The 26174-nt window shown below is 40.3% G+C and overlaps 1 protein-coding gene across 3 annotated transcripts in view; it reads left to right on the top strand.

The window, feature by feature from the left end:
• ola1 (Obg-like ATPase 1) overlaps positions 1–26174 on the top strand; it is a 203930-nt gene that overhangs the window by 156336 nt on the left and 21420 nt on the right. For all 3 annotated transcript variants that reach the window (XM_048535257.2, XM_048535258.2, XM_059647216.1), the window contains 2 exons: positions 21475–21615; positions 25680–25776. In XM_048535257.2, coding sequence (XP_048391214.1) covers positions 21475–21615; positions 25680–25776 — 238 coding nt within the window. The remainder of the gene's footprint in view (positions 1–21474; positions 21616–25679; positions 25777–26174) is intronic.

The raw sequence follows: 26174 nt of genomic DNA on the forward strand, positions 1-26174 counted from the left end.
AGAAATGGGGGAGGGGAATGGGGTTCTGAAATAAATAGGGAGAGAGGGGTAGGCGGATAGAAGATGGATAGAGGAGAAGTTAGGTGGAGAGGAAACAGACAGGTCAAAGAGGCGGGGATGGAGCCAGTAAAGGTGAGTGTAGGTGGGGAGATAGGGAGGAGGTAGGTCAGTCCAGGGAGGATAGTCAGGTCAAGGGGGCAGGATGAGGTTAGTAGGTAGGAGATGGAGGTGAGAGGAGGGGATAGGTGGGAGGAAAGATAGGTTAGGGAGGTGGACACGAGCTGAGCTGGTTTTGGGATGTGGTAGGGGAGGGGAGATTTTGAAGCTTGTGAAGTCCACATTGATACCATTGGGCTGCAGGGTTCCCAAGCGGAATATGAGTTGCTGTTCCTGCAACCTTCAGGTGGTATCATTATGGCACTGCAGGAGGCCCAGGATGGACATGTCATCTAAGGAATGGGAGGCGGCGTTAAAATGGTTCGTGACTGGGAGGTGCAGTTGTTTAGTGTGAACCGAGCATAGGTGTTCTGCAAAGTGGTCCCCAAGCCTCCACTTGGTTTCACGGATGTAAAAGAGGCCACAACAGGAACAGCGGAGGCAGTATACCACATTAGCAGATGGGCAGATGAACATCTGCTTGATGTGGAAAGTCTTCTTGCGGCCTGGGATGGGCCCAAAACCAGCCCAGCTTGTCCCTGCCTCCCTAACCTGTTCGTCGTCCCACCTATACCCTCTTCTCACCACCATCTCCTGCCTACTAACCTCATCCCGCCCCCCTTGACCTGTCCATCCTCCCTGGACTGACCTATCCCCTCCCTATCTCCCCACCTACACTCACCTCTATTGGCTCCAGCCCCGCCTTTTTGACCTGTCTGTCTCCTCGCCACCTATCTTCTTCTCTTTCCATCTTCTATCTGCCTCCCCCCTCTCGCTATTTGTTTCAGAAACCCCTGCCCCTCCTCCATTCCTGAAGAAGGGTCAAGGCCTGAAACGTCAGCCTTCCTGCTCCTCTGATGATGCTTGGCCTGCTGTGTTCGTCCAGCTCTACACCTTGTTGTAGAATATTGGATCCTGTGCTTTATGAAAGCATGTAATAACGCCTCACCTATTATACCCTTTTTTAAGGTTGTGTATAAGGTTTCCACGTTTTTGAGGAAATGTACTATATTAAACCACAATATTGCTGTGAAACTTGCAGCATTGCTCCTGCTTCTTCTGGCTTAACGTTAAGTAATTTGGATTTTCAACACTTGAGATTTTGTTGGAGGCCTCTCTTGGTGCCTTTCCAGGTTAGACTGCAGGAGGACCTGGACAATGTTTAGCACTTCAGGACAAACCATTTTCCAGTAGAGGCCCTTAAACTGGCATTGGCTGCCACATCAGAATATTGAAGATACCTCATGAGTGTTTCAGACAATGCATCCTGCGAATGAATGAATAAAATAGAAGACTATAAACCAAAAAGATTTAAAAAACCAAACGTGGAGCGGTCATATTGCAAGGTGTGGGCTATAGTGTTCCACCACATCCCACTGCACACACGCGCGCTCACACACACACAAGTTAGAGAAATAGAAAAAAGAGATACATAGGCAATTTTCAGAGAACCGTAAAGGGGAATAGGGTAGTGATAGTGTGGGATTTCAACTTCCCAATATTTACCGGGGTAGTCCTAATGTAAAAGGTTTAAAAAGAGCAAAATGCTTTAAACTGCATCAGGATTGTTTTTCAAGCCACAGCAAAGTGCCAGAGATCTGAAGGACACCTGCTGCTCAAGAAGGGAAGAAGATATAAGATAAGAAACTACAGGCAAATCAGTCTAACCTCAGTGGTTGGGAAACTATTAGAAGCAATTCTGAAGGGTAGAATTAATCAACACTTAGGGAGGCAGGGATTAATCAAGAAGAGTCAGCATAGTTTTGTTAAAGGGAGATCGTGGCTGACCAACTTGATAAAGTTGATCAAAGAGGTGACCAGTTGTGTTCATGAGGGCAATACATTTAACATAGTCTACTTAGACTTCAGCAAAGCTTTTGATAAGATAAGTGTCCATGGGTTCCAAAGAAATTTAGCTAATTGAATCCAGAATTGGCTAAATGGCAGGAAACAGAAGGTGATAGTTGAGAAATATTTTGTGACTATTGTTTTCAGTGGGGTTTCACAAGGATCAGTGTTGGAGTCTTTGCTGTTTGTGTATATGTTTAGACTTGAGCGGAGGAAGGCTGTGAATGATTAGTATGTGGTAGTAGATTTGTGGATGATGTGAAAATTAGTGGGTGATAAATAATAAGGAGGAATAGCTTTAAATTACAGGAGAATATAGATGGGCTGTTCAGTGGCGACTGGAATTCAGTCCAGATAACTATGAGGTCATGCTCTTGTGCAGGACAAACAAAGCAAGGAAATGCACAGTAAATGGCCATAATCCTGTGAAGCACCGAGGATTGGGGGGACTTTAGTGTGCATATTGTCATGGACGTTGAATTAACCACATTGACAAACACAAGTGGTGAGCTACAGGTGTGTAGCATGATGAAACTTCTGAGAGGTTATTGCAATACTTGCACACAATTGTCCCCTCCATCAGTTTACAGCCCCTGTGTTTTACATATTGTGAAGAATTCTGACATTGTTTTATGTAAAATAGGAATGCCTGTTTATTGCTAACGAAAGTACTTTACAAAATATTAGGAATGGTAATGATACACACTCTTAAAACCATGATTAACTGACGGGATTATTATCTTAAAATTCTCCCATTTCACCTAAGCTGGCACATAACCTGAAAGATAACATAAACAGCTAGTAGTAGAGGTAGATATTATGTTAAAGATAGAAAAGGCTGATATCCATGTGGCTGGACTCAGTTTTTGAATCTTAGGTTAGCAGTTCTGATCCGTGAATGTGCTAAATTCCTCTGAGTAGCTGTATGACAGTTCAGTGAGGAAAGAGTTTAAGCCTTCAAAAGAGTATTTGAGTTGGGTTGGTTTCTTCTGATTTTGCTTCACGGCTCTGACCCTCGTTCTTCCCTCCAGGTTGGAGCAGCACGACTGTTCACTGGTTAGCACTGCTGACTCACAGCACTAGGGACCCAGGTTCAATTCCACCCTCTGGCAACAGTTCGTGTGAACTTTACATATTCTACCTTTGTGCATGTGGGTTATCTCCGAATGCTCTGGTTTTCTTCCACAGTCCAAAGATATGCAAGTTAGGCAGATTGCCATTCTAAATTGCCCACAGTGTCCAGGGATATACAGGCTAGGTAAGTTAGCTATGGGAAATGCATGGTTACAGGGATAGGGTAGGCGGGTGGGATGCTGTATAGTGGGTCAATGTGGATTTTATGGGCCAAATGGCCTGCTTCCACACTGTAGGGATTCTATGATTGTAACTTTTCTTACCGGTCATTTTTGCATTCACTGCAAGGTCATAGGGTCAAACTTTTTCTCAGCTTTGAGATCAGAGATAATGGGAACTGCAGATGCTGGAGAATCCGAGAAAACAAAGTGTGGAGCTGGATGAACACAGCAGGCCAAGCAGCATCTTAGGAGCACAAAAGCTGGCGTTTCGGGCCTAGAACCTTCATCAGAAAAACTTTATTTCTTCTTCTCAGCTTTAGTTGGCTTTCTGCTGTGTGGGGGTGACCAATGAGGCCAATCCCAATCCATACTGCTGCCTGCTGTCCCCAAGGTTGATTCTATAGAGCATCACAGTCTTGTCTGATAAATTTTTAAAAATTGACATGATAAGTTAATTATGGAAGGAAATGTTAGATAGAACCAATCAGGTTATAACAACGTCCACTAAATCCTGTGAAGTTAACTAAGTAATCTTCATTCTAAACCTCACTTTGCAAACTAGATGATACAAGATCAGATTCTAAAAATGAGATTTCCTCATGAGCAGCATTTTTTTACAATTGTATAAATTGTCAATCTGTGGACTATTTGTAAATTAATTTTGACTTATTCGTTAGTAACTATAAATGCAAGCAATTTATATTGTCTGAAGAAAAACCATTGTACTACTTTGTATCAACTTTGTAATCAAGTTGATTATAGACAATGAATTTTCTAAATATGTATTTAAATACATGCACCCAATGTTTAAAGTTATGTCAAATGATATGTTATGTATAAGCTATTAATATATTGGGCCTTTCTGCAAATGAATCATTCCTGACACCTGTATGTCATCTGAATATTTATATTTGTGTGCGTCAGTGCTTAATGTGACTTTCTCATCACCTTTGCCATTGTTGGCATCATTTGGAATGTTTGCCAATGACACATCCATCTGTGTGTTCAATATTGCCTACATACTTTAAAATGATTCAGTCTAATAATCATATAATTTACAAAAGGCATTGATTCCTATTGTTGACTCCTTTCATAGTTTTAATTTTAATCTTATTTTCTTTGTCATTATATGTTACATCAGTCTGTTGGCTTTCTAAAACAAAATTTGCAAGAAGCAAGATTTCATGTTCGTTTTCAAAATAATTAAATACACTTTATTACTAACAATAATAATCAATGAAATCAACAGTAGTCAATAAGGCAATGTTATATTTTACAATAATTGTGATATGATGTCAGATTTATGTCCAACTCAATGGTGATAATTGCCTAAGAGATGATGTCAAATTGGCTAGAAGGTATTTTCCATCTCAGTTGAAAGCTAGAGACACAACTATGACGCTATGGCTGTGGAGTTAACTGTTTGCACCCAACATGGTGCCTCTTAATAGTTTTTTCTCTAAGTAAGTCTTTGTCACATTTGATGTCACTCATTGTAGGGACCTTCAGACCTTAACGCTCATTTACTGGTAAAATATATCTGCTCTGCTTCTGCATTTTGAATATGGGCTGTCAACAATTTGAAATGCCGTCTTTTGCTCACCTTGTGATACTCAACATTGTCATGGTTGCGCCAATTATAGTTACAGTGAAATAGCATGTTCACAGATCAAAGTCTTGCTTTGGTAGAGAAAGATTGATTCTGTAAATTTATATTCACAGAAACAGCTACATAAAAATATAAGGAACTCAAGTCTGTGCAGGAAAGGTTGATCATAAAACCCCTAAAGTGAAAGTATATTACTGTCATTATACAGAATTTGAACTCTAGCCAAAAATTGAAGTAATTATATTCTTTCCTGTGTCAAAAGTTATTGACCAGAGTCACAACAAGATCCTTCCCTAATTAATGTAGCTCTTCAAAAATGTTGTAGACTAGTTAGGAAATGTGAATACTGTATCATGAATGATTTTTGAGAGTTAGGTTGCTACTTTAAATATTTATACAATTGAATTCAACAATATTAGATTGTAACCTCTGCTCCCTTTTTTTTGGATGACAGCTGTTAATTATTCTTTTTTCACTTACACCTTTAGACCCATCTTTTGTTGCTTTACTTGTCCCAGTGTCATCTCCTTTTGCTTGGCATCACTATTTCTTTTGTCGCATAATCTCTCTTGCCTTCCACCTTATCATATCTTCTCTTTGTCTGCCTCCCGTCCCTTCACCCTGCCTCTGTACTTGTTAAAACCTGTTATATTCAAGCTCTAATGAGAGTTTCTCACACTGAAAATTTAACACCATTTTATGTGCAAGCGTACTTCCATCTGACTAACATGATGGACAGTTAGCTTGTGCATTGCTTTTACAAAAGCGCTTTTCATTCCTGTTTCAGTTAATGTATTAACATTTGCGCAATGAAAAGAATGCAGCAGTTTAGCAATTAATCCAATAAACTCCTTGTTTGTAGAATAGGAGTCACCACTGGCCACAACATTCAAAAATAGAGAAGGACTAGGTCCTTGGGCTTTCTCTCTTGCTGTGTGCTGCTTTCTTCAAGAGAGAGTACAGATTATTTTTCACTGATTTGGAATGTTTGGATGATGCCTGTCATACCTGGAAATGTGTGGAACCAGTGAGAAGTACCTAAGTGACTAGAATGGCTTGAAGATTTAGTGGTGCAAATAGAAAGAAGGGTGGGCAAAATTGAAGCAATAAACCATTGATTCTTTATTAACTGCAATGCAGAGTAGTCAACAAATGTCACTGTACCGGTGAGTTTCTGGATGAGAACAAAAAGCAATAGGTTTTCACCAGGAAAATTCGGTGAAATAAATTTTTATAAACCTCAAATTTTTTTAAAATGACATGAATTTAGGCATACATGTAACTAACAGTACTAAGTATCTATCTACCAGGTTGTTGAGGATGGTTAAAACTGAGGATAGACTACAAGATAACTTGTAAGATGCACCAATTGGGAAGTATTATATGGGCTTGGACTTAAAGTTGCACTGTTTTAATCAATGGAATTTGTCTGAAATCAGACAAACCAGTGCAAAGAATTTAGAATTTAGATTAAAAATTGCAACCAATCCAAATAGAGTTTTTGTAATCTTCTGTGTCGGTTTGATTGACTTCAGATAAATCACGTTGACAAAAGCTGAAATTTAATGCTTATTAACTTAGACTGGACTTTGGCCAGCTTTGAGAGCAGTGCCAATATCTAGCACACTGTTTCTATACCAGCATAAAAGATTGTAGAGCCAAAATTATCACCAATGCAAATAGAGTTTCTGAGATCTTTTGCAGTGGTTTAGAAGCAGTGTGTTGAATAATGGTGCTGCCCCCCCCCAACAGAAATTGGCCACAGTCCAAATCAAATTAATTGCCATTATGAGTTTCTAATAATGGCACTCAAATGAGTGATTTCAAGGAGGTTCTTAATATTAAGGTGGTTCATTTGGCTGCATACTATTGGACATACTTTAAAAGCTTTTGAACTTTTATTTATGAATAAACTGATTTTTTTTTACCTTGGTCATTTGGGAATTATTTTCTGTTCTTTCATGCATGTTGGGCAGATTGCACATCCTAAGTGTCCTTGAAAAGATGACCTGCCTTCTTAAACCACTGCAGTCCATGTAGTAGTAGGTACACCCACAGTGCTATTAGGAAAGGAATTCCAGGATTGTTATCATGTATGCATTGTAGTTTCTTATTAGTTATATTCTAGCCACTTTTTGGTTAATTCGTTCCCTACGTATTCATTTTTGGTGTGATACTTTAAGGTAGCAAATTTACATTGTGTAAGGTAAGAAGTGTACTCGGGCAAGTTTGTGTCAAAATGAAATCAAGTCTAAGTTAATTATGTTGGGGGCGGGAGCGTAGGATAGCTGGATTAAAGTAGAGAAGTGCTGGGAAGGAAAAATGACAGGATGGTCAGAGGGTAAAGCAAAAAAATGTGAGCAGGAGCATACTGGGAAAAGTGAAAAAAGAAAAATGTTTGGAAAGGCAAAAAAAAGTCTAAATGCTATCAGTTGGAAATAATAAATATGAGATATATTAACGAGACTGAGAACTCTCAAAATATATTAGGAAGATAGTCTAGATCTTAACTTCTTTCTTACTTTAAAGGTAAGTGTAAGGCATTGCGCTCCAGATGCAATTAATTGGTCAAACTACAGTTAAAATACAGACAAAATAAAAAGAAGGCAATTGGCTTAACTGTAATTCTGTTATTTTGCTAAGCATTTCAATATGTGTGTTTAAACTAGTACCAATTAACTGTTCCAATATAATAACATCCTATAAACACACACCTGGCAAAGGCAAATTCAGTAAAATAATTGTCTCACATGCGATTTGAGAAGCAGGAAGAGAACCCCAGCTTTTAGATGAATAAGAGCTTCCACATTTAGCTTCAATATCCCAGCAACTGCAGAAAGCCAAAATTTAAAAATCCTGTTTTTGTGGGAGCTTGACTCCTCCCATGAAAGCTGCTTCTGTTCCAATTTCTTTTAAAAAAAAACCCAGGGCCTCACCAGCTGTTTACTTTATTGGCTTTGAGCAGACTGTACAATACCCCTGCCTCAACCTTGCTTCATTTTAAAAAAAAAGGAAAAAATACACCTCGTAAAGCCAAAGTATTGTAACATAAGATATCAGTGATGAGTTCACAGCCAGAAAAGATCCTTCCATGCTGTGTTTTCATTCTGTCATTTGGTTGGGTTTGGATCTCCTCCGAGTTGGAATTCTGTTCTTTGGGGATGCTTCTAGCCTGTGTAAACACACCTTTATGGGAGAAGCCTTCAAAGGGTCCTTAAATACAACTGGATGAGACCTAAAGTGCCTCTCGGTAAAGGGTTGGGCTAGTCTGAAAAGTGGTTGTGCATGAAGTACAAGACAGTGGATACCAGAAGTGAGGTATTATTGGTAAAAGATAACAAAGTGTGGAGCTGGATGAACACTGCAGCATCTCAGGAGCACAAAAGATGACGTTTCGGGCCTAGACCCCACCCTCCTCCCTCAGGGAAAAGCTCTCTGATGAAGGGTCTAGGCCCGAAATGTCAGCTTTTGTGCTCCTGAGATGCTGCTTGGCCTGCTGTGTTCATCCAGCTCCACACTTTGTTATCTTGGATTCTCCAGCATCTGCAGTTCCCATTATCACTATTATTGGTAAAAGCTTGGTTAGACTGGAAGCTGAGGCTGACTGCCACCTAGTGGAACAACAGTGGAGTTGCTTGCTTACAAACCCTGATTGAAAATTCAGTTCTAGTGCTAGGTCTGGAGCTAATGTTTGAAGATTTTCTAAACATTATCAATTCTAATTTACATATTTATCTTACAGATGCAGTGAGTAAGTGATTTTTTTCCCATTGGCATAAATTTCCAGTTACATTGAAGAGTCTTGCCTCTCCTTGCCACATTCTCATTTCCTGCATTAATTTTCCCTCTTCCATGCTTGATCACATTCATATAAGATACACAGGCACAGAATCAGTCCATTTGCACCAATGTTCAGAATTACTGGCAACTCCTCGGATATTGAAGCAGTCCATTTACGTAACACCTGGACAGCATCCAAGTTTGGGATGATGTGTGGCACAAGTTTTACTTGCCATTAAGTGCCAGGAGACAATCGGAGAATTTCCATTTGACAATCAAAGGCATTATCATCACTAAATCCCCCATATTAACACCCTGGGGGTTACCATTGACCAAAATCTGAACCAGACCAGCCGTATAAATACTTTAGCCATAAGAACAGATCAGGCCAGGAATTTTGCAGTGAGTTACACATCTGACTCTCTAATTAACTATCTACAAGATACATGTTCAGCAGTATGATAGAAAAGTCTCCGTTTGTCTAGATGATTGCAGTTCTAACAATATTCTTGGGACATGACATCATCCAGTACAAAGAAACCTGAATGATTGGCAACCCACCCACCAATGTTAAACATTCATTACTTCTCTAGCGATCCACAGTACCAGCATTGTGTACCATCTACAAGATACAATGTAGCAGTTCACCAAGGCACTTGCAAAACTGGAATCTATAACACCTGTAAGGTCAAGAATAGCATATACGTGGGTGCACCATCACTTGCAAGTTGCTCTTGCACCATTTTGACTTGGAATAATGTTGCCTTGCTTTCCCGTCACTGTTGGCTGTATCAAAATCTGATAATCTCTTCCTATAGGTGTACCTACCCACCGTAAAATTTAAGAAACCTGTTCATCATGATCTTTTCAAGGGCATTTAGGGCAATCAATGTTGGCTCAGCTAGCAAAGCCCACATCTTGTAAATGAGTACATTTATCTTGTACTGGTTTATTTCCTTTCAGATTTCTTCTTCTAAATTATCATCATTACCTTTATTTATTTTTCCCTCATGTTTGTTTAGCTTCCAATCATTTTTCTCTCCAAACTACCACTATAATCCTCTATATCCTTGTCCCTCATATGCTTGTCTCGTTTCCCTCAAATGTAGCAATATTATTTACTTCATCTCTTACCTATCGGAACTGTTTGCATGTTCCCACTACTCTTTTTCGATAAGGAAGTTTCTTCTGAATTCCATATTAGAATTCTTGGTGACTATCTTGTATTGTTAGCCTTGGGTTATATTCTATGTTCCATCAAAATTTTCCAAGTATTTGAAGACCACTAATAGGTCACTTCTCAGCATTTGCTCATGAGAGAGGAAAATTATCCTGTTGATCCTTTCCTATTGTTTACACCATGCATTTTTTGTCCCGTCATTACACATTTGTTTTTGTGTCCTTTTCTGTGCCATTACATTTTTCTGTGAAATGAAGACCATAAATGAATGCAGTACTAAATGTCATTTCAGATCTGTACTTGGGCCTCAGCTGCACACATACATCAATGATTTGGTTGTGAAGATCAAGTGTAATATTTCTGACATTGAAGAAAACAAAAATCTAAGTGGAAATGTACGTTTTGAGGAAGATGTAAAGCAGCTTAGAAGGTATTGGACAAACGCAGTCGTTGGGCAAAAACATGACAAATGGAATGAGTGGAAAAAAGAAAAGTTATCCCCCTTGGAAGAAGAAACAGCTATGCGGAGTATTTCTTAAATTTAAGAGGTTGAAAATATAGATGTACAAAGGAAGCTAGATGTCCTTTGTCAATTAGTCAGTGAAGGATAAGATGCCGTTGCCCAAACTACTAGAAAGTCTAATCGAATGATAGCTTTTATTGCAAGAGGATTTCAGTGTAGAAGTAGTGAAGTGTTGCTTCAGTTGTAAAAATGCTAAGTTAGATGCTTCCATGCTCACAAGGAACAGTGTAACCTCAGAAAGGATATAAGACCATAAGACATAGGAGTGGAAGTAAGGCCTTTCGGCCCATCGAGTCCACTCCGCTGTTTAATCATGGCTGATGGGCATTTCAACTCCACTTCCCTGCACTCTCCCTGTAGCCCTTGATTCCTTGTGAGATCAAGAATTTATCGATCTCTGCCTTGAAGACATTTAATGTCCCGGCCTCCGCTGTGCTCCGTGGCAATGAATTCCACAGGCCCACCACACTCTGGCTGAAGAAATGTCTCCTCATTTCCGTTTTAAATTTACCCCCTCTAATTCTAAGGCTGTGCCCACGGGTCCTAGTCTCCCCGCCTAACAGAAAAAACTTCCCAGTGTCCACCCTTTCTAAGCCACACATTATCTTGTAGGTTTCTATTAGATCTCCTCTCAACCTTCTAAAATCTAATGAATACAATCCCAGGATCCTCAGCAGTTCATCGTACGTTAAACCTACCATTCCAGGGATCATCCTTGTGAATCTCCCCTGGACACCCTCCAGCACCAGTATGTCCTTCCTAAAGTGTGGGGCCTAAAATTATTGCCACAGATATTATTATTGCCATAGAGACAGTGCAATGATTGTTGTTCAGATTCACCCTCCACACCATGGGACTGTCCTGTGAGGAGAGATTGGGCAAACTGAGCTTGTATTCGCTAGGTTTTTGACAAATGAGAGGTGATCTAATTTAAACCTACAAAATGCTTAAACCAAAAGGCAGATGGATGCAGATAAGAAGTTTCCTCCAGCTGTGGTGTCTAGAACCCAAGTGTACAATTTAAAAATAAGGATCGAGATGAGGAACATCTTTTACTCAGAGTTGTAAATGTTTGCTTCTACAGCCTTTGTGATTGAGAATTCCATAGTCTTTTGAGTATGCTTAGGGTAGAAATTGATAGTTTGATAGATAAACGAAAGAAAAACATTGTACGAGACCTGGGAACCCTGCATGTCGAAGTATATTGGTGATTGGCTTCAGGAAAAAAGGGAACCTTAAGGTAGATACCAACAGCTAAAGACAGTGGAAGACTTCGATGAGTATCGGAAATGCATGAGAAGAAATTGGAGAGCGCAGATGGAGCAAAAATATACATTGCCAGGTAAAATTATGGAAAATTGAAATCTGCTTTATAAGAAGATTTGGGGCAAGAGGATAACCAGGGAAAGAGCAGGGATGATTAGGGACAAAAATGGCAATCTGTGTGTGGAACCAGAAGATGTAGATAGGTTTTGAATGAGCGCCTCGCATTTATATTATAAGAGCAGGACAAAGTAGGACTGGAAATTAGGGAAGACGCTCTGATAAACTTGAATAAATTGGCATTGGGATGAAGGAGTTCTTAATAATTTTAGTGGGTGAAAATTGGATGATTCCCCAGACTTGAATGTTATGTATCTCAGACTCTTATGGGAGGCAAAGAAGATAATTACATGGGCCCTGATGTTAATTTTCAAATCCTCTCTGACCACAGAAGAGGTGCCAGAGGAATAGAAAATAGCTAATATGGTACAATTATAGGATGGTGGGAATAAGCCAGGGCCATTGAGCCCAAAATAAGTAGTTGGGAAACTTTTAGTGAAAACTTCTGCGGGACAGAATTCATTTCCACTCAGAGAGGGAAGGATTAATAAAGGATGGTCAGCATGTTAGACAGAGATCATGTCTAACAAATTTAATTGAATTTTCTGAGGAGGTGACTAGATGTGTAGGTGGAGGGTAGTGCAGTTGGCCTTACTGTTCAGTAAGGCCTTTGAGAAGGTGCTGCATGGGAGGCTGGTAAAAGGTGGAATTTGATAAGTTCTATCCAAAACTGATTTAGTGGCAGGAGACGCAGGGCAATGATAGAAAGTTGTTTTAGTGACTGGAAGCCTGCATCTAGTGTTGTACCCAAAGTTTTAGTGCTGGGTTCCCTGCAGTTCGTAGTGTACTTTAATTATCTTGACACAAATACAGGAGGTTTGATGAGTAAGTTTGCAGATGACACAAGAATTGATAGTGTGGTAAGCATTGAGGAGGAAAGCCTTAGACTACAGAATGATATGGATATGCTGACAGACATAGACATTTGGAGTTTAATCCTGAGAAGTGAAAGATGATACATTTTGGGAGGACTAACAAGGAAAGGAGTACACAATGAATGGTGGGATTGTAGGATGTACAGAGTATCGGAGTGACCTTCGTACGCATGTGCATAGATCTGTGAAGGCAACAGGCAGATTATTGCATAGTTAAGAAAGCATATGGGATACCTGCATTTATTAGTTGAAACATCAAGTACAAAAGTAAGGAGATTATCGTGGAGCTATATGAGATGTTGGTTAGGCCATAGCAGGAATACTATGGGCATTTCTGATTGCATGAAAGGAAGCATATGATTGTGCAGGGAAGATTCATAAGGATGTTGTCCAGGCTGGAACATTTCAGCTATCAAGAGAGACTGGTTAGGCTGAGGTTACTTGCCTAGGAGCAGAGAAGGCTGAGGGTGTGCAAAATCATGAAGCATAGATGGGTTAGATATGAAGAAGCTTTTCACCTTAGAGGGGATTTAAAAGAAACTTTTTTTCACCTACTGGGTCATGGGCATTTCGAACTCATTGCCTGAATGGGTAATAGAAATGGGAGCCATCACAACATTTAAGTAGTATTTGGATGTACGCTTTGAAGTGCCACGCACACAAGACTATGAACTAAGGGCTGGAAAATAGATTAAAAGTAGATAAGTGCTTGGTGACCAGTTTTGACACGATGTATTGAAATGCCTTTATCTGTCCAGTCATTCTCTGACAGTATGATGTACTTGAATGGTAAACATAGTTCAATGCACCGAATTCTCTTTGCATCCAAAAATCTATGGTAGAAGATGATGTAAGTGATGGCGAGCACTAACAACCGATGTGTACTGACACAGCATTCTGGGATATTGTGCTTCGTTCCCAAGCCACGTGAGAATCTGATTAGAGAGCTCTTATAATTCTGTTGACCATTTGAAGTCAACAAATAGATCCTGCAGGAGGTATTCAGTAGAAGATTGGAAAGGAAATCAAAGGGTTTGCAGAGCTTCTTACACACATTGTGTGAATGATATAATATTAATTACCAAATAAATTTCTCTGTACATGTAAATTTCCAAACCCTTTTCCAAGTCACTCATCATATTGCAGGAACCCAACACGATAGACATCAGTATATTCTGTGGTTGTTTATGCTTGTCAAATACTTCATTCAGTTAGTCCAAGAAAGACTTTACAGAAAATAAAGAATATTTTACAGATAGATTGCCAGAACTCAACACTGTTGTGTTGGTACTGTGTGACAACTAGGTTATTCATGTTTGGAGAAGGGAAGCAAGACCTCAGATTTTTATCCAGCTTTATTTGGAACAGTGTCCCATATCAAACCTTAGCTTATACAACGAACATTTAAAAAAGAGAATTATTTGGCCATGAAGTCTGCCTGCTACTCAGTAATATCATGGCTGATTTTCCGCAGGCCTCAACTCCTCCTTTCACACTGGCCCCTCATAGCCTGAACTTCCTGAGATTTCAATAATGTATTTTACCTCCTCTTTAAATACTCCCACTGATCCAGCCTCTACAACTGTCTGGGATAGAGTATTCCAGACATTCACTACCCTTTGGGAGAAGAATTTTCTACACATCTTTCAGTTTTATATGAACATTCCCTTATTCAATAACTATGACTCCCTGTTAGAGTTCCTTACAAGTGGAAACATCCTTTCATCATCTAGCCAGCCAAGCCTCTTCATAATCTTATGTTTTAGTAAAATCACCATTCGTTCTCCCAAACTCTAATGTATAGACCTCTAACTTGTTTAACCACTCTTGATATGTCCACCTTGTCATCTCAAGGATCAGTCTGAATCCAATGCCAATACATTCTTTCCTAAATTCAGGAACAAAAGCTCTACACAGTACTCTGGCTGTGGACTCACCAGTATACTATACAGTCGATGTAAGATGTGTCTATTTTTAAGTTTCACTCACTAACTATAGAGGCCAAGATTGCATTTGACTTAATTATATGCAGTACCTGCATGCTAACTGTTTGTGTTTGATGCACAAGAAGACCCAGAATGCTCTCTGTCTTTTTTTTTCCCTATCCCTCACTTTCCTACAATAAACTCCATTTTCCAGGTTTCTGCACAGCCATACAACATATTCATACGCGCTTGCAGATTCTTTTTATCCTCATGACAATATGCTGCCACCTTTTTTCCTAACATCAGCAAATGTATATATGCTATACTTTGCCTTCCTCATAGTCAATAATATAGTTAGTAAATAATTGAGGCCTGAGGGCTGATCCTTGTGGCACTCCACCAGTTACACCTTTCCCGCTGAAAACTACTTATTAATCCTGACTCTGCCTTCTATGCATTAACCAATTTTCAATTAATGATAATACATTACCCTCCAATATGGTAGGCTCTGATATTGTGCAAAGCTTTTTATATGGCACCTTAGTAAATGCCTTCAAAAATCCAAATATATGACATTTACAGCTTTCTCCTCTATCAGTTCTGCATGTTATATCCTTAAAAAGTTCTTGCAAATTTGTTAAACATGATTTCTATTTCACAAGCAATTTTGACTCTGCTTGTTTGAGTTAATTTTCTCTAAATGTTCTGCTGTTTCTTCCTTAATAATCGACTGGAGCAGTTTTGCAATGACAAATGTTAGGCTTATTGACATTTGGTTTACTGTTTTCTATCTCTCTCTTCTTAAGCAAGCATATCTAATTTCTCCAATTTACTGGAACCCTCTGGAATACTATAATCGATGCCTGCGCTGTCTTTGTAGCCACTTCCTTTAAAATCCTGGGATGCAGGTCGTCAGGTGTTGGTGACATATCTACCTTTAGTCCCATTCATTTGTCAAATACTTTTGTCCCTTAAAATAGATGCTGTTACATGATCTTTCTTGCCATTAACACCTTGCTTATCTGTTACCTTTGGGGATTTAGTGACCTCCACTGTGAAGACCAATGCAAAGTATTGTTATAAATTATTTGACATTTCCCTGCTCAGTATCAGCTTCCCCAGTTGCGCCCTCCAAGGGTCCAACATTTACTTTAACAACTCTTTTTATACAGGAGCTCTTGCTGTTTGTTTTTATACTTCTTACCAATTTACTTTCATAATCAATTCTGCCCCTCTCTTAGCTTTTTCATTCATTTGGTTCCTAAAAAGGAAAGCAATTCACTGGCCTACCAGCAATCCTTAGTCTTTGATTGGATACTCTCCTTGAAGCCTTAGATAACCAAGGTGGCTCTTTCTTCATTTTGATTGGAAAATTTTTAGTGAACGTTATGAACTATTTGCTTCAATGTCTGAGATAACAAGGTGTAGAGCTGGATGAACACAGCAGGCCAAGCAGCATCAGAGGAGCAGGAAGGCTGACGTTTCGGGCCTAGACCCTTTTTCTGAAGAAGGATCTCAACCCGAAACATCAAACTTTCCTGCTCCCCTGGTGCTGCTTGGCCTGCTGTGTTCATCCAGCTTCACACCATGTTATCTCAGATTCTCCAGCATCGGCAGTTCCTACTATCACTGTGTTATCACACTGGCATCCACCAGTTCTGAACTGCTACAGAAGCCACTTTTCCTGCTCTCTCCCGTGCATTATAAACTAAAGGCATCAAAGGGGAGAAAGTGGGAACAGGGTGCTGAGTTGAGTGATCAGCATTATCATATTGAATGGCAGAGCAGACTTGAAGGGCTGAATGAGAGATAATGGGAACTGCAGATGCTGGAGAATCTGAGATAACAAAGTGTGGAGCTGGATGAACACAGCAGGCCAAGCATCATCTTAGGAGCACAAAAGCTGACGTTTTGGGCCTAGATAAGGGTCTCGGCCCGAAATGTCAGCTTTTGTGCTCCTAGGATGCTGCTTGGCCTGCTGTGTTCATCTAGCTCCCCACTTTGTTACCTTGAAGGGCTGAATGCCTACTCCTGCTCCTATTTTTCCTATTTATGTTAAGTGCTAAATTGTTCCGGGCAAGAAAACTGAGAACCTGGCTTCAAAATTTGATATCTGATATGTTGTTGGTACGGAAGACTTACATAGAACATAGAACAATACGGTGCAGAACAGGCCCTTTAGCCCTCGATGTTGCGCTGACCTGTGAACTAATCTAAGCCACTTCCCCTACATTATCCCATCATCATCCATATGCTTATCTAAGATTGTTTAAATGCCCCTAATGTGGCTGAGTTAACTACATTGGCAGGCAGGACGTTCCATGCCCTTACCACTCTCTGAGTAAAGAACCTACCTCTGACATCTGTCTTAAATTTATCACACCTCAATTTGTAGCTATGCCCCCTCGTACAAGCCGAAGTCATCATCCTCGGAAAAAGACTCTCACTGTCCACCCTATCTAATCCTCTGATCATCTTGTATGCCTCCATTAAATCCCCTCTTCGCCGCCTCCTCTCCAATGAGAACAGACCCAAGTCCCTCAGCCTTTCTTCATAGGCCCTGCGCTCCAGACCAGGCAACATCCTGGTAAATCTCCGCTGCACCTTTTCCAATGCTTCGACATCCTTCCTATAATGGGGCAGCCAGAACTGAATGCAGTTTTCCAAATGAGGCCGCACTAGCATTTTGTCCAGTTGCAGCATGACATCACGGCTCCGGAACTCAATCCCTCTACCAATAAAACCTAACACACTGTAAGCCTTCTTAACAGCACTATCAACCTGGACGACAACTTTCAGGGATCCACGTACATGGACACCAAGATCCCTCTGCACATCCACACTACCAAGAATCTTTCCATTGACCCGGTATTCTGCCTTCCTCTTATTCCTCCCAAAGTGAATCACCTCACATTTATCCGTATTAAACACCATTTGCCACCCTTCGGCCCAATTCTGCAGTTTATCCGAGTGTCCCTGCAACCTGCAATATTCTTCCACACTGTCCACCACTCCACCGACTTTAGTGTCATCTGCAAACTTACTAACGCATTCACCTATGCCTGCGTCCAAGTCATTTATAAAAATGGCAGACAGCAGTGGTCCCAAAGCAGATCCTTGAGACACACCTTGAATATTTTCCATCAACCACCACTCTTTGCCTTCTTACAGAAAGCCAGTTTCTAATCCAAACTGCTAAATCTCCCTCAATCCTGTGCCTCTGTATTTTCTCTAATAGCCTACCATGTGGATCCTTATCAAAGGCTTTACTGAAATCCATGTACACCACGTCAACTGCCCTACCTTCATCCACATGCTTGGCCACTTCTCAAAAAACTCAGAGGTTTGTGAGACACGACCTGCCCTTGACGAGTCCATGCTGACTATCTCCAATCAAATTGTTGGCTGCTAGATGATTATAAATCCTATCTCTTATAATCCTTTCCAAAACTTTTCCGACAACAGATGTCAGGCTCACAGGTCTATAATTACCTGGGTCATCTCTAAGGCCCTTCTTGAAGAAGGGCACAACGTTTGCAATCTTCCAGTCCTCTGGTACTAAACCTGTACACAATGAGGACTCAAAGATCAAGGCCAAAGGCTCTGCCACCTCCTCCCTAGCTTCCCAGATAATCCTCGGAAAAATCCCATCTGGCCCACGGGATTTATCTACCTTCACACCTTCTAGAATTGATAACACCTCCTCCTTGCTAACCTTAATCCTTTCAGTTCTAGTAGCCCGTAACTCAGTAATCTCCTCTACAATATTCTCCTGTTCCTCAGTGAAAACAGATGAGAAATAATCATTTAGCACCTCTCCAATCTCCACAGGGTCCACACACAACTTCCCACTTCTGTCTTTTACTGGCCCTATTCCTACCCTAGTCATCGTCTTATTCCTCACATACCTATAGAAAGCTTTAGGGTTCTCCTTTATTCTACCTGCCAATGTCTGCTCATGTCCCCTCCTTGCTCTTCTTAACTCTCTCTTTAAATCCATCCTAGCCAATCTGTAACTCTCCATCGCCTCAAATGAACCATCTCATCTCATCGTCACATAAGCCTCCCTCTTTTGCTTAACAAGAGATACAATTTCTTTAGTATACCACGGTTCCCTTACCTTATCGCTTCCTCCCTGCCTGACAGGGATATACCTATCAAGGATACGCAATATCTGTTCCTTAAACCAGCTCCCTGCATTTTGCTAACCCATTCTATGCCTCCTAAGTCTTGCCTAATTGCATTATAATTGCCCTTCCCCCATCTATAACTCTTGCTGTGTGGCATGTTCCTATCCCTTTCCATTGCTAAAGTAAACATAACCGAATTAAGGTCACTCTCTCCAAAGTGCTCACCTACCACTAAATCAAACACCTGGCCTGGTTCATTACCAAGTACCAGATCCAGTGTGGCCTCCCCTCTTGTTGGCCCTTCGACATACTGAGTCAGGAAACCCTCCTGCACACATTGGACAAAAACTGATCCATCCGACCTACTAGAGTTATAGCATTTCCAGTCAATGTCAGGGAAGTTAAAGTCTCCCATAATGACCACCCTGTTCCTTTCACTCCTGCCCAGAATAGTTTTGCCGATCCTCTCCTCCACATCCCTGGAACTTTGCAGGGGCCTATAAATCTCCCAGCAGTGTTACCTCTCCTCTCCTGTTTCTGACCTCAGCCCATACCACCTCAGTAGATGAGTCCTCATCAAAAGTTCTTTCAGCACCATTATGCTGTCCTTGACTAGCAAAGCCACACCTCCCCCTCTTTTACCACCTTCCCTGACCTTAATGAAAGATCTAAACCCTGGAACCTGCAACATCCATTCCTGACCCTGCTCTATCCATGTCTCCGAAATGGCCACACCATCGAAGTCCCAGGTACCTATCCATGCTGCAAACGCACCTACCTTATTCCAGATACTCCTGGCGTTAAAGTAGACACACTTCAATCCAGCTTGCTGTCTGCCAGCACACTCCTGTGACAGTGAGGTCCTGTCCATGTCCTCCCTACGCTCATCCTCCTGTGTACTAGAACTACACCTCAGTTTCCCATCCCCCTTCTGAGCTAGTTAATCCACCTGAATAGCACTAGCAAATTTCCCACTCAGGATATTAGTGCCCCTCTGGTTCAAGTGGAGACCATCCTGTTTGTAGAGGTCCCACCTTCCCCAGAATGAGCCCCAATTGTCCATGTACCTGAAGCCCTCCCCCCTGCACCATCCCTGCAGCCACGTGTTCAGCTGAAATCTCTCCCTGCTCTTTGCCTCACTGTTATGTGGCAGAGGTAACAAACCAGAGATAACCACTTTGATGAGGTTGTGGGAAGGTGGCATTCAAAGCAGTAGCCTTAGAGTTGATACTGGCCAATCCAGCTGAGCTTGACTGGAATTTCTTAGCAGAAAAGTTATTGAGTGATACAAAAAGCAAGAGTACCCTCTTAGTTTGAAAGTAGTTATATACTTCTGAAGCAACTAGCTGGCTAAGTTAATTTTAAACAATTTTTGCAATTGCCATAATTAAAGTCTTAAAGATCATTTAGACTTTTGTCCTTTGGAAAGTAGTAATGGGATTTTTGCGGCACTAAGAATACAATCTCATGAGACTTAGCTGACAGTTGATAATCAGTAAAATTGAACTCTACACTTGTGTTTTCGGAGGGCTGTGGAAGTTTATTCCTTCCTCATGCATCGTAGTGCATTTCTGAATTGCTTTACAAGCACAATACCATGCTTGGTTGCCAAATCTTTCAAAGGAGCTTCGAAAGATTTGGCAAGCAATTCACCAGCTTTTGCTTCCAGCTACCCTTCAGTCCCTTGTTGACTTCAAGCCTCTCATCTCTAGCTCCCTGATCAACAATATCTGTCTTTTGGCTTGTCATTTTGCATGTTTGGATTCACAATTGGAAAGCATAGTTGAAATAATTCAATAGCCATTGGTTGAAAAGAAGCTTTAAGTTCATTTTACATCAAGCCAATCATAAATATGCTTGCTAACCAAGGCTGATTCATTAAGCATCTCCAGAAAGGCAAGAGGCCACTTACACTGTCTGCTCCGCATAAATAATTTGAAACTCAATGATGGTGACACCAAAGTCAGAAATTTCAAAGGGGTGTTGACACAATGGGACAACAAAAGAATCCACTCGTGATACCATTTAATAACTCCTGAGTCTAGCCTACTCCCAGAAAGGTTTCTGGCTGTTTTTACTGCAGTCATGGCATTGGTTGGGAGCTGTGTTAACTATTATCTCAATGCTCTAAGTTGGTTTCAGGTTAACGTAACAAAGGTGCCTGATCTGAAGACAGAATTCCAAACTGGGGTAAATCATTTAAATTCTGCACCAAAGAAGTTGGTTCACTGCAACATTCCAAATATATTTTATTTGCATTCTGATAGCTAGCTGTCTATACATTTATTCAAAGAACTTAGCATTGTTACAGCAGATTCCATCTTGATTGGCTTTGCTGTACTCTCCATTGCTCTTGATGTTTCATGCCCCACTTCTCTTGTATCTTTGACGCTCCGTGTAGCTAAATCAACCTACATAGATGTCCGTTGACCTTAACAAGCTGGCAGATTTGCGAACAGAGTACAGTGGGTTGTGTTGGCAAGACAAATGGCATTGAATAATTTACTTGTGTTGTTATGTGCCCTTTCCCAAGCTTCCATATTTATGTGACTGCAACTTGAGATTTAGTAAAAGCTAACTGCAACTTTAGTGGTATTTCAGATTCATAGCATAATCATTACTTGACGACTTGACCTTGGAAGGAATGTACAAAAAAAAAGCATCATAAAAACTGCACGTTGCTAATGAATATGAATGTTGTACTGGATAATGAATGTGATACAGTGATGCATGCAGCTCCTGATAATGTTTTTGTGCCTTTTGTTTACAGGTTGGTAAAAATTAAAGAGTGGGTAGACAAGCATGACCCAAGAGCAATGGTAATACCTTTCAGCGGAGCACTTGAACTAAAGATACAGGAAATGGGTGAAGATGAAACAAAGAAATACATGGAAGAAAACAAAACGCAAAGGTTAATACCTATATTTTTTCTGCGAATTTCCATTTTTAAATGATGATTGGCAGAATTTGTTTTTAGTAAATACTTTGTTGGGGGGAAAAGGTCTTTGCATCCATCTTCGTTGTGTAAGGGAGCAACCTATGAATATTGTAACATTCAATGCACAGTGTTCCAATGGTTGCTACATTTGATTTTGCTTTGGAGCTGTGCGACCCTTTTGGAATGTGTTAAGAGGGCATACCAACAGCAATGATTTAGCCAGTTTGTCAGTGAGGCAGAGTAAGAGAAGGTGACCCCTGTGTTGCTAGAAAACTGCTGAATGTGAAAGTCAATGGGATGCAGTCTTGGATGAAGAGATTGAGATGCTGATAAGTAAGTATTTCTGGTTCTGAGAGCAATTTGTACCTGAGAGGGGGCATGAAGAAAGCTCTTAAGTACTGTTTGTTTGGTGTAACTGTCAAAAATTGAGGCTCTGAGAAATTCAGGCAACTCAATGAAGTTTCGTAAAAAGCTGAAATTGTGCTGGTAATTGGCTGCTTGTCAGCAGTCTTGCAGATTCTGGGGATTATGGTCTTGAGGCAAAAGACTTGTACCAGGACATAAGCACTCATTGAGGCAGTCCATGGCGGAGTGACTTTGAGGGACATTCAGAGCTATATCTTCAAATGTGAATAATTGGAATCCTTTGTAAAGGAGGCAAAAAATAATAAGATTTGGTGACCCGTAGCATCATTATATGATCTGGGTGAATTGTAGAGAAATCTGTGGGATCTATCTCATCTGCATCTGACATTTAATGTGCTGCGTAGTGCACTATAAATATCTTAACACACATTTACCTGACGTTAAATCTGAATGTTAAAATATAACTTCTGTATGTGTATTTGTGTATGTAGCAAATTGTTTTATTTTTCTAATGGTCTAAAGTTTATTGTATTTGTTCAAAATTATGAAATCTTTACATGTATCTGGGATTTCTAGTGATGTCTACTTTTTTAAAAAAAGCTATTGTTCCCAAATTTGGTGGTCTTGCCTGGAATGAAAATACACTTTACAAAACTATTGGGCATTTTGATTTCTTGGTGCTTGTCAGAAGAGTATGCGGTTGTATTTGTTTATTTGATCTGCATACTTTGTACATGAAGCAGAGGTATAAGTAATTTGTTATGGACATTTTTTAACCACCCCTAAAGCAGGTGAGACTTCAACCCAGGCCTCCTGGCCTAGAGGCAGAGATAATGCCATTGGTATCATAACTGCCCTCAAATAAATTGTTCTTTTTTTTCCCCCAAAGTAATTTGTTCCAGGTTCATAGAGTTCAGGTGAATCAGGCATTGCCCTAAGCCATTTATGCTCTTGTTTGTGGGCTTACTCCTTATTAATAAGTTATTGACTCATTCTCCTCCTACGCAGCTCAATTTTCTGCTGTTAAGTGTTTAGGCATTTGGAAAATGAGAGTTGAATTGTATTCAAGTAGGTTTCCAAGGATGGGGTCAAATTACTTAGTATCTCCCTTGTTTGATCATTTTACCTTCGTTCATATTTTCTTCTCACTTCCTCAATACATATAATCCTACTTTTCTAAGAAGCTGTACAGAAGATATTTCTTAAATTATGAAATGTTAAACTGAAACCGGAAGTCAGCTTTCATCATGAGGAGCTTTTGCACGTTGCTTACATCCTCATTATTTTAAAATGGAATATTTCTTGTAACTCTACTATTTTGTGAATCCAAAGCAGCAGAAATCTGTCACAGGTCGTCAAAAGTAAGTAATGTGCCACATCAAATTATGGCGATAATGGTGCAGAATTGAGTTTGATTTATTATTGTCACATGTACCATGTATGGTGAAAAGTGTCAGTTTGCATGCTGCACAGGCAAATTGTACCATACAAAGTGCATCAGGGTAGTAGAACAGAGTGCAGAATACGGTGTTATAGCCAAGGTGAAGGTACAAAGAGAGAGATCAGAATTAACGCTTGAGAGGTCTGCTCAAAAGTCTGATAATAGCAGAGAAGAAGCTGTTCTTGAATCTGTTTGTATGTGTATTCAAACTTTTATATCTTCTGCCAGATGGAAGAGGGTGGAAGAGAGTAATACTTAGGGCAGGAGGGAACTTTGATTATGTTGTTTGCTCTCCTGAGGCAGTGGGAAGCATAGATAGAGTCAATAGATTGAAGGCTGGATTGTGAGATGGACTGGGCCATGTTCACAACTCTCTGTAGTTTCTTCCAGACTTGGAAGAGCAGTTGTCATCCCCTCATGCTGTGATGCATCCAGATAGAATGCTTTCTATGGTGTATCTATAAAAATTGATGTGTCCTTGTGCACGTACCGAATTTCCTTAGCTTTTTGAAGTAGAGGTGGTGTTGTGGTTTCTTGACCATCATGTTGACATGGGTGGATCAGGACAGATCGTTGGTGATCATCACTCCCAGGAATTTGACAATCTCTACCATCTCTCCCTCAGCACCATTGAGGCAGACGGGCATTCTGTCAACCCCACTTTCTGAAGTCAATGACCGGCTCCTTTGTTTTGCTGGCATTGATCGAGAGATTTTTGTCTCTATACCATGCTGCTAAGCACTCAGTCTGCTTCCTATGTTCTGTATTGTCGTTGTTTGAGATCCAACATACAATGGTGGCGCTGTCAGCAAACTTGTAAATGGAACAGAAACAAAGTTGCTGGAAAAGCTCAGCAAGTCTGGCAGCATCTGTGAAGGAAACAACAGAATTAACTGGAGTTCTGAGGAAGGGTCACTGGACCTGAAACGTTAATCCTGTTGTTTCCTTCGCAGATGCTGCCAGACTGCTGAGCTTTTCCAGCAACTTTGTTTTTCCTTATTTACAGCATCCACAGCTCTTTCAATTTTTAATTTGTAAATGGAGTTGGGTGGAATTTGGTGACACAGTCATGAGTGTGTAAGAAATATAGTAGGGGGCTGAGTGCGCATCCTTGTGAGACACCAGTGTTGAGGATTATGGTGGAGAAGGTGTTGTCACCTATTTTTGCGGTCTATGGGTCAGGAAGTTGAGGATTTAGTTACAAACGGGGGAGCTGAGACCTAGGTCTCAGTGTTGAGATGAGTTTGTTTGGAATTATGGTGTTGAAGGCAGAGCTATAGTCAATAAGTAGGAGCCTGACGTAGGTATCCTTGTTAACCAGATGTTCCAAGAATGAGTGTATGGCTGAGGAGCTGGTGTCTGCTGTGGACCTGTTGTGCCAGTTAGTGAATTGCAAAGGATCAAGGCAATTTGGTAGGCTGGAATTGATGTGAGCCATGACTAACCTTTCGAAGGACTTCATAATTATGGAGGTCAGAGCCACCGGCTGGTAGTCATTGAAACTCGCCCCATGATTTTTCATTTTCTAAATGAGGCAGAGTTAAAGTGTGCATTTCTGTTGGTATAGCCCATATATACAGTTGCACTAAGCATTGTTCAGGCTCATATTAACTTTATTAAATTTTATTTTTTTGTTGGAATCTGACTTTGTTTTTATTTAGAAATACTGGTAAGCCTGAAATTGTATTTCTTATCACCAAGTATTGATAGCTGATAATCATGTTACAGATGTTGGATGGTTCAAATCAGATCATGGGTAATATCACCCAGGACCGTTATCCTTGCAAAATCTTTATTAGTATATCTGATGTGACATGGAAGAGGGTGTTCTGAGTCTTAAAAATTAAAACAAAAACTTATGGAGATACTCCATCACGTTTGGTGGCATTTTTGGAAAGACCAATAAAATTGACGTTTCAAGTCAAATGACTTCTTCGGAACTCTTTAGAGTATCATGTGTGCTTGTGGTATAACTTCAAATGGACATACTTGAAGAATTTCAATGTGTATGTTTTCTGACAATGAATCAAGTTATGACTATTATAAACAAGTCTAAATAATAGAGAATAAAACATTTTGGACAATAGCTTTATGAAAGACAATATTTGCATCATTATTTAGGAATAGTCATTTGCAAAATGTTAAAATGTTAGTAAATAGCTTTAAACTGTTTGCAATGAAATAATTTGGGCATACTTTAGAAGAAACACCAGTATGTTTGTGATTTCAGTGCATTGCCCAAGATCATCAAGACTGGATTCTCATCTCTACAGCTTGAATATTTTTTTACTGCAGGGCCAGATGAAGTGCGAGCGTGGACCATAAAGGTATGTTTCACAGCCTGTTGTCAGCCATACACAGTTCCACACTGTTGAATTCAGATTGATATCATCGACTTTTAAGTTTGTCATGGCAGTGGTTTTCTAGTCATTATAGACTGGGTTTTGTTCGTGTTAACTTTAATTATTTGTGAGCTGTTGAACAGTGAAAGTGGGGTGCATTGATTGAGGCAGGTAGCAATTGATTCTGCCTATTACATAGTATGAATTTCTTCATCCTGCAGAATCTATCTTTCCTCCTCCTGTGGTCAGAGATAAGGCACCTCAGTATTGTGCTTGCTTAATCTGTGTGACTGGGTTTGTCGCCAGTGAAATTGATGTTGCTTTTCATTTGGTATTTGCTAAGTTTGTTTGGGTTGTCTCTGGCCTCTTCTCTTGCTTGAGTA

This window comes from Stegostoma tigrinum, chromosome 7, assembly GCF_030684315.1.
Source record: "Stegostoma tigrinum isolate sSteTig4 chromosome 7, sSteTig4.hap1, whole genome shotgun sequence".
Lineage (NCBI taxonomy): Eukaryota > Metazoa > Chordata > Chondrichthyes > Orectolobiformes > Stegostomatidae > Stegostoma > Stegostoma tigrinum.